The sequence below is a fragment of the Trichechus manatus genome, unplaced genomic scaffold, assembly GCF_000243295.1.
Source record: "Trichechus manatus latirostris isolate Lorelei unplaced genomic scaffold, TriManLat1.0 scaffold00024, whole genome shotgun sequence".
NCBI lineage: Eukaryota > Metazoa > Chordata > Mammalia > Sirenia > Trichechidae > Trichechus > Trichechus manatus.
The window spans coordinates 2,455,760-2,463,624 of record NW_004443960.1 but is presented as its reverse complement, the minus strand read 5'-3'; the positions used below and the strand labels follow the sequence as shown (position 1 = coordinate 2,463,624).

The following is a 7,865-nucleotide window of genomic DNA, read 5'->3' as shown; positions in this document are numbered from 1 at the left end:
ACCTCAAGGACAAAGACCATGTGGTGTTCATGTTATCTTTCTACTGTCTACTCAAAATACAGAGCACACCATGTGCACGTGTATGTATGTTGGTACTCTGCCTTTTCCCGGTAGGTGCTTGCCGCCCCCTCGGCCTTGATGTTTAAAGACAAACCTGTGCACGGCGTGGACGCAGCGCTCCTCCATAGCCTCCTTGGGCCCAAGGACCAGGTGCTGTTTAGCAGGCATACTGTCCTGCGCTCAGCCTCCACTCTCTGCCCCTTGCAGGGCCTCCCACGCTGGCCATGCCTGTGCCCACGGAGGGCACCCCGCCACCCCTGAGTGGCACCCCAGTCCCAGTCCCTGCCTACTTCCGCCACGCAGAACCTGGCTTCTCCCTCAAGAGGCCCGGGAGGCTTAGTCGGAGCCTCCCGCCCCGGCCCCCTGCCAAGGGCAGCATCCCCGTCAGCCGCCTCTTCCCCTCGCGGACCCCAGGGTGGCACCAGCCCCAGCCCCGGAGAGTGTCCTTCCGGGGCAAGGCCTCAGAGACTCTGCAGAGCCCCAGCTATGACCCAAGCCAGCCTGAGTCCTTCTTCCAGCAGTGTTTCCAGCGGCTCAGCCGCCTAGGCCACGGCTCCTACGGAGAGGTATTCAAGGTGAGTGGGGTGCCGGTCCCGGGCCTCCCTCGCCCTGCCTGGACGGGACCGAGACCTGGGCAGGGCACCCACAGCTTGCTCCACCCTCCTCTTCTGGGCTAGCGGGTGCCTCCCTGGTCACTTGATTTGGCTGCTGTCTCACAGCTCCCTGGGCAGACCCCTTGGGGTGCCCCCTTGGTGCACACTCTCCCCTTGCCCAGAGCCTGGCATGCCTCCCCCATTCTGGAGCCAGCCATGCTGGGGTTCTTGGCGCATGCTCCTGGTCCCCAGAGCCACCCCCGCTGAGTACGGTGCCCCACCCCTGGGCTGGCAGGCACTGGGGCTACACCCTGCCTGCCTGCTTTTTTTTCCCTTAAAACATATTTTCCAATCATTTGTATTTCCTTTAAACTGTTGGTTTTCCTTGCGCAAGTACCCCAGGAATACAATGTGCTTGTTAAAAAGTTCGCACAACACAGGCGCTTTGATTAGCCTCCTTCCCAGAGGAGCCTCGCTTCTCAGATGGGTGTCCTCACTTCCGTACCTTTCTCTCTACATCTAGTTGAGCACACAGAGACAGACAGGCATGACAGGATCCCGCTGCCTGTACTGCTTTTCCCACTTCACAGAGCGTCTGAGATTCTCCCTGCCAGAGCTCATAGGTCCACCCCCTGGTCTCGCTGGGTTCCCCTCAAACAGGCCCTCTTGCAGTGGGCTAGGGTCTCTCTAGGATAGCTGCCAGCAAGTTGAACTGGCGCAGGTGAAATCTTAGGATCTGTCGGATTCTGTACCACCGAGGCCCGCCCCGACCGCACCCCGCCTATGGGCGCCACCTCCCTTCCAGGTACGCTCCAAGGAAGACGGCCGGCTGTATGCCGTCAAGCGCTCCATGTCGCCGTTCCGGGGCCCCAAGGACCGCGCCCGCAAGCTGGCCGAGGTGGGCGGCCACGAGAAGGTGGGGCGGCACCCACGCTGTGTGCGGCTGGAGCGCGCCTGGGAGGAGGGCGGCCTGCTGTACCTGCAGACGGAGCTGTGCGGACCCAGCCTGCAGCAACACTGTGAGGCCCGGGGCGCCGGGCTGCCTGAGGCTCAGGTCTGGGGCTACCTGCGGGACACCCTGCTTGCCCTGGCCCACCTGCACAGCCGAGGCCTGGTCCACCTCGACATCAAGCCCGCCAACATCTTCCTGGGGCCTCGGGACCGCTGCAAGCTGGGTGACTTTGGGCTGCTGGTGGAGCTGGGCACGGCTGGAGCCGGTGAGGTCCAAGAGGGGGACCCCCGCTACATGGCCCCCGAGCTGCTGCAGGGCTCCTATGGGACAGCGGCAGACGTGTTCAGGTGAGGCCTGGGATGTGGGGGTGCGGTGCAGGCTGCGAGGCCCTCCTGGCGGTGGTCAGCAGAGAGGGCGACTCCCCCCAAGGGAAACGCCGTCCGAGCTCAGCTAAGTTGAAGACACTGGGGCTCCGAAGGCCCAGGCTGTGGATTCCTGTACCTAAGGCTGCCCCGAGGGGTCGAGGGGTCTCCTGGGTCTGGGACCTGTAAGCGGCAACACCTCTGGAGCGCTTCACAAAGACGACCCATTGCAACAGTTTGGCAGGAGGGGCCGCTGTTACCTCTTTTCAGGGAAGGGGCAGGCACAGGTTAAGGGACAAGTGGGCCGGTGGGGCTGGCAGCAGGAATGTGGCTCCGCGGTCCACACTCTGCACGGCCGCCCTGCACAGCCTCTGACAATCGCATCCGATTATCTCGGCAACAGTGACAGGAGCCCTGGTAGCGGATGGTTAAGGCATGGCTGCTAACTGAAAGGCTGGAAGTTCAAACCCAGCCAGCGGCTCTAGGGGAGAAAGACCTGGCGATCTCCCGTGAAGACTGCAGCCCAGGAAACCTTTCGGGGCAGGTCTGCTCTGTCACATGGGGTCGCTGTGAGTTGAAAACAGACTCAACAGCACCACCAGTAGTACCGCTAGTAACCATGGCAGCCCAGGGGCCTGCGCAGTGGGCTAGCCTGGCGGCCTCCCCCCGGGGCAGGGGACTGTGCTGGGCACAGGGGCCGTGCTCGATGATGTGGCTCCACGTGGCAGAGGCTTCAGGGCCCCTTCCCCACCCCCCGCTCTGTGTTCCAAAGCCAACCGTGCCCCACTCTGTCCCTGGCCCCTGCAGCCTCGGCCTCACCATCCTGGAAGTGGCCTGCAACGTGGAGCTGCCTCACGGTGGGGAGGGCTGGCAGCAGCTGCGCCGGGGCTACCTGCCCCCCGAGTTCACTGCGGGTGAGTGGGGGCCAGGAGGGGGTGTGCCGCACTGGGGAGGGTGGCTCCTGTGGGCGCCCTTCCTGCGCCCCAGGTTTGGGGGCCCGTGTGGCGGGACCACTGGGCTCCGGACGCACAATGTGCCCACCCCTCTGCCCCACGCCCAGGCCTGTCTCCTGAGCTGCATGCCGTCCTCACCATGATGCTGGAGCCAGAGCCCACGCTGCGGGCCACGGCCGAGGCCCTGCTGTCCCTACCCATGCTCAGGCAGCCGAGGCCCTGGAGCGTCCTGTGGTACCTGGCGGCCGAAGCCCTGAGCCGAGGGTGGGCCCTGTGGCAGGTAAGCTGGTAAGCCTGGGGACAGGCCGCCCGCCCCGCCCCGGGGTCCACCAAGCCTCCTGCACCCTCTTCCTGCAGGCCCTGCTGGCCCTGCTTTGCTGGCTCTGCCACAGGCTGGCCCACCCTGCCAGCTGGCTGCAGCCCCCGGGCCCGCCAGCCACCCCACCCGGCTCACCGCCCTGCAGCTTTCTCCTGGACAGCAGCTTCTCCAGCAACTGGGAGGACGACAGCTTCGGGTGGGTGAGCTCAGGCGGGCGGGCAGGCGGGCCCAGGCCAAAGGGTATGGCCTGCCTTAGTGTGAATGCGGCTCTTCTTATGCTAAGCTCAGCGTGTGGCTTAGCTGCTGTGCGGAGCAGACAGCAGGACAGGCAGCTTCACACTGGGAGCTGACACCCAGGGAGCTGTCATACCTGGGGCAGTTTCACCCCCAGAGCTGTCACCCTGGAAGCACATGTGGGTCAGGGCGCTTGCTGGGGGTGGGAGGTGGTGCAGCCCCCACCCCACTAGACGAGCTGCCAGTGCCCAGGGACAAGGCAGGGGAGAGCCCCCAGGACCAGGGGAGCCCAGCCCCTGGAGGGGTCCCTGCTGTCCCCAGGATACCTGGTGACGAAGCAAGAGGCTGTAATTCAGAAACAGCTGCAAAGGACACTGTAGGACTCGGTGGGGACAGTTCTCAGGAGGAATAATGTCATTCACCCCTTCCTTATGAAGGTCACTCTCTCACCCCGGGGACACCCTAGAGTGGACACGAAGCAGCAGATAAGCTTCACTGACCAAAATTTCATTTCAAAGCCAGCTCAGCAGAAGCCCAGACATCCTGGAAAGGGAGTAAGGGGGCCATCAAGCCCAGTCGGGGTCAAGGGCTTTGAAAGCTGTCAAGCTGCTTCTCAAAATACACCACGTGTCTGAGGTCCCCAACTGGCTGCTGTGTCACGCGGGAGCTGGGGTCAGGAGCCACAACAGAGGTGGTCCCGCTGCCCGCGCCCCTAGCTGCAGCCCCTGCCCCCCAACACCCTGCTTGTCTCGTCCTCCCACAGGCCCTCCCCCTCCGCGGAGGCCGTCCTGGCCAGGACTGCCGGGAGCACCTCTACCCCCCACGGTGGCTCCCCGGCCACCAGGAGCAGGTACACCCTGAGTTGGCCTGGGGAGCCGGAGCCCTGGGTGGAGGCACGCAGGGTTGGCCTTCAGTTCTGGGGTGTCACTCCTCTCTCTTCTCCTCCCCCCCCCAGGGACCCCCTGGACCTAAGTGACATTGACTCAGTGCCTCCTCGAGGCTCCTTGCCCTCCTTCGAGCCCCGGAACCTCCTCAGCCTGTTTGAGGACTCACTGGACCCGACCTGAGCCCCAGGGGCCCAACTCAGTGCTTTTAACCTTTTATCCCTGCCCCTCCCAAAGCAGGCGCCCCTCTGCCTGGCATGTCTAATAAAACTTATTTGAGTCTTGGGAGAGCCCCAGCTTGCTCAGGTGGCAACACAGGGCTTCCTGCTCCTTTTATTGATGTCACTCAAAGTTTAAGTCCCCTGGGGCAGGTCCTGAGGCAGAGCCTGGCTGTGGCACCCAGGGGCCCCAGGCCTCGGGCCAGCAGCCTAGAGCTGGGAGCTGTGCTTCTGTGTGGAGCAGAGCAAATCTCCTGGTAGGCAGGAGAGGCTCAGGTGGAGGCGGGTCCTCCGCCCCCCGGGCACAGGCCCAGGGCCACGAGTCTCTGCGTCTCTGTGCCCACTGCTGCGAACAGCAGCAGCAGCCTTCCTGCCCCTTGGCCATCTCGGTACAAGAAGGGTTGGTGCTGACTGGGTCCTTGGACAAAGGGGCCAGTCCTGCTGCCTGCAGCCCCTAACTCCGCAGGCTCTGAGCAGAGTGGAGCAGAGGTGGGCTGCTGGGAGGGCTAGCATGCAGGGAAGGGGGCGAGGCTGGGCCAGGGGACCTACGGGGGTCCGTGTGGAGGGGTGAGGTGAGGGAGTGAGGGGGGCAGCAAGCTGGCAGGACTCCAACTGTCACGGCAAGACACGCCTCCCAGTCCCTCTGGCCCAACCCCCACAGGTCCCAGAGGGTAAACTGAGGCCTGGAGAGGGCAAAGTTTCTGGCCAACGTAGACAGTGCCTGGCAGAAGACAGCAGGGAGGGGAGCTGGTGCTCGGAGCACGGTGGAAGAGGAGGCTGCTGCACGTGAAGAACGTGTGAACAGACGACAGCTCCCGGTGTGGAAGTCCCACGTTTGCTGGAGGTATCCGGGGAGCCAGCCCCTCGCAGACCAGCAGGAGGGAAGCGTGGTGGTGTTGGCCCTCAGGGGCCAGGCAGGCCAGCACGGTGACGGGTGGCTCAGTCCGGCGGGCAGGCATGGCGGGCGGCCCACAGCAGGTCGGGCACGACGCCGGCGTGCAGCTGCAAGATGGAGCCCACGCTGAGCAGATGCATGATCTGGTGTGAGTTGCCCCAGTAGTCGAAGCGGCCGGGCCCCCAGCGCTCAGGCAGGCGGGCCACATTCACCAGCCCCCCGAGCAGCGCCAGCGCATCCATGCGCAGGTAACAGGGCAGGGAGCTCGGGGCCCCAGAGCCCAGCCCCACTCCCCGGGCTCCAAATACTAGGAGACGGGCACCAGCCTGCCAGCCGAAGGCGCGGAGCCGGGCGCTGGTGGACGGGGCAGTGAGGGCCCGCCAGCCGGCCACCCCTGACAGCACGGTGTAGGCCAGCAGGGCGGCTGGGCGCAGCCAGGGCCTGCAGGCCAGGGTGCAGTGGATGATGGGCAGGGCCCCTGCAGAAAAGAGGGAGAGTGGGGCGTTAGTCAGGGGCCCACCTGCTCTGCCCACCCCAGGACTCAGGCGAGCCTCCCTGCCTTCCCCTCCCTGTTGCCCCCATCCCCCGCCCATTACCCCCACCCCTCGACCAACCCTCCGGCTGGCTCACCGAGGGTGTTGACAAGGCAGACCCCACACATATCCAGGGCAAGGAGCCGCGTGTACACGGGGCTGCCCCCCTGGTGGCACATGAAGAGGTGATAGAGCACAGAGCCCGCAGGGGGTGCCAGGCAGGCCACGCAGTGCGTGCCCCCGAGCCACCCATCCTTACCCAGCTGGCCCCAGGGCACGGTCATGGGCAGCAGCACCAGGAAAGCCAGCAGGGCCAGCCCTGGGGGAGAGAGACGGCGATCCGTCTAACAGTGTCCCGAGTCTGCAGGAAGCACTGGGGACGAGCCCTGGACGAGAGGCAGGCTTGTCCCAAGGAGTCTTCAGACCATTATAACGCTGTTAGCTCACCACCCGCCAGGCCCCGGAGGTGAGGCCGGCCTTGGGTTGGAGGCATTCGGGGGCTTTAGTTCCTCACAAACAGTCCTGGGAACTAGAGACCATTATTCCCACCTTGCAGATGGGGAAACTGAGGCTTGCAGAGGCTGAGTAACCTGCCCAAGGTGAACCCAGCAAACAAGTGATGGAGCAGGACCAGCCTAGGCAATCTAACTCCCAAGCCCCTCTCACCACCCCCAGCCACAGGGCCTCCTCTGCAAGCAGGGGCCCCAACCTGGCCTGGTGGGTCGGCAGAAGCCTTAAGCAGGCCCTGACCTGAAGCAGAGTAGGATGTGTGGGCAGTGATACCAGACCCTAGCCACTTAGCTTGCTCCTCCCAACCCCGGTGTCCTGTCCCCTAAGTAAGGGTCCAGAAAAACGGAGGCTTTGGGGTTTTTTGTCTTCCAGAAAGGGGCAAGTGCAGGGCCAGCCAGGGGGAAAAGAGGCTGAAGCAAACCTGTCCTGTCTCCCCACACATGCTTTCTGGGAGCCCATCCGCCCTGGCTATGGGGGCAGAATCCTGCACTGAGCTTCTCCCCAGCCCAGGCCCCTCCCAGTCGGGCACTTTGGCACTGCCCTGCCAGGGGTCAAACGAGGCCCTGCAGCCTTGGGCTGCACTCCAGGTGAGGTCTGGTGGGTCCGCAGCCCCCCAGTCTGGCCAGGCCGGCCGCCGCTCAGTGTCCCTCTCCCGGCTGGGGCAGCTCAAGGACGGGCAGGGCTGTGTCAGCAGAGCCGGACCGCCGCGGAGGAGGGGCCGGGCGCCTGCCGGGGGAGGAAGGTGCCGCCACCAGGCGGAGCCCCGCGGCTTCTGGGGCGGGGGCGGCAGGGCGGCCACGCGGGGAGTGGCCGGGCCAGGCCAGGCTTCCCTTCCAGGGCCCCTCCTTGCCGCATTAACACTCATCCCTGGGACAGGTGCTAGCGGGGGAGGGTGCCCAGGACGCCCAGGGCGCTGCGATTAGTGAGGGCCCTACACCAGGTTCCTTGCCCAGGGCTGAGAGGGATTACGCGGGCGCGGGCCCCATTCTACTCCCCTCGCCTGACCCGGGGCCCCCTCGGAGAAGCGGGACCGGGCACCGCCGCCCGGGACAATGGCAGCTTTGTCACCGCGGCTCCTGGTCGCGCCAGGGCCGGGCGGCGCGGGCTCACCGTGCGTGTAGATGTTACCCAGCTCGTTGTGCAGGTAGAAGAGGCTGCGCAGGCAGCCCGAGCCGCTGCTGGCCGGCCGGTAGCCCGTCAGCACGAACTTGTTGAACTGCAGGTGCGGCGGCGAGCTGGCCCAGTCCAGCAGGCGCGGCCCGGCCAGGAACGCCATGGCCCGCGGGCCCCACTAGCGGGCTTCCGGCTCAGCGGCGCCGCGGCTCCGGGACACTCATGCCGGGCACCGCAGG

General features: G+C 65.3%; 2 protein-coding genes across 6 annotated transcripts; one reads left to right on the top strand and one right to left on the bottom strand.

Annotated features, from left to right (window-relative positions):
* The first annotated feature begins 273 nt into the window (after positions 1 to 273).
* PKMYT1 (protein kinase, membrane associated tyrosine/threonine 1) lies at positions 274 to 4,540 on the top strand. Of its 2 annotated transcripts, none has more exons than XM_012554658.1 (7): positions 274 to 635; positions 1,459 to 1,952; positions 2,775 to 2,881; positions 3,028 to 3,200; positions 3,278 to 3,435; positions 4,237 to 4,323; positions 4,429 to 4,540. In XM_012554658.1, exons 1-7 carry the CDS (start codon positions 285 to 287, stop codon positions 4,538 to 4,540), a joined length of 1,482 nt encoding a protein of 493 aa, XP_012410112.1. In that variant the 5' UTR covers positions 274 to 284. The 2 variants fall into 2 exon arrangements, with proteins under 2 accessions (XP_012410112.1, XP_004373243.1); XM_004373186.1 differs by having other exon boundaries at positions 4,237 to 4,328; positions 4,422 to 4,540.
* A 974-nt stretch (positions 4,541 to 5,514) lies between these two features.
* PAQR4 (progestin and adipoQ receptor family member 4) lies at positions 5,515 to 7,789 on the bottom strand. Of its 4 annotated transcripts, XM_023728354.1 has the most exons (4): positions 7,624 to 7,789; positions 6,101 to 6,322; positions 5,779 to 5,948; positions 5,515 to 5,577 (listed from the first exon to the last, which is right to left on the bottom strand). In XM_023728354.1, exons 1-4 carry the CDS (start codon positions 7,787 to 7,789, stop codon positions 5,515 to 5,517), a joined length of 621 nt encoding a protein of 206 aa, XP_023584122.1. The 4 variants fall into 4 exon arrangements, with proteins under 4 accessions (XP_023584122.1, XP_004373242.1, XP_023584121.1 ...); XM_004373185.1 differs by having other exon boundaries at positions 5,515 to 5,948; XM_023728353.1 differs by having other exon boundaries at positions 5,515 to 5,948; positions 6,101 to 6,206; positions 7,625 to 7,789.
* Positions 7,790 to 7,865: the final 76 nt, after the last annotated feature.

Coding starts and splice junctions, on each gene's coding strand:
- PKMYT1 (XM_004373186.1), top strand. CDS start 285: ATGCCTGTGCCCACGGAGGGCACCCCGCCACCCCTGAGTGGCACCCCA. Junction 2,882..3,027: donor GCCCCCCGAGTTCACTGCGG/GTGAGTGGGGGC, acceptor CCCCACGCCCAG/GCCTGTCTCCTGAGCTGCAT. Junction 3,201..3,277: donor GAGGGTGGGCCCTGTGGCAG/GTAAGCTGGTAA, acceptor CTCTTCCTGCAG/GCCCTGCTGGCCCTGCTTTG.
- PAQR4 (XM_004373185.1), bottom strand. CDS start 7,789: ATGGCGTTCCTGGCCGGGCCGCGCCTGCTGGACTGGGCCAGCTCGCCG. Junction 6,323..7,623: donor GGGTAACATCTACACGCACG/GTGAGCCCGCGC, acceptor TCTCTCCCCCAG/GGCTGGCCCTGCTGGCTTTC. Junction 5,949..6,100: donor CTGCCTTGTCAACACCCTCG/GTGAGCCAGCCG, acceptor TCTTTTCTGCAG/GGGCCCTGCCCATCATCCAC.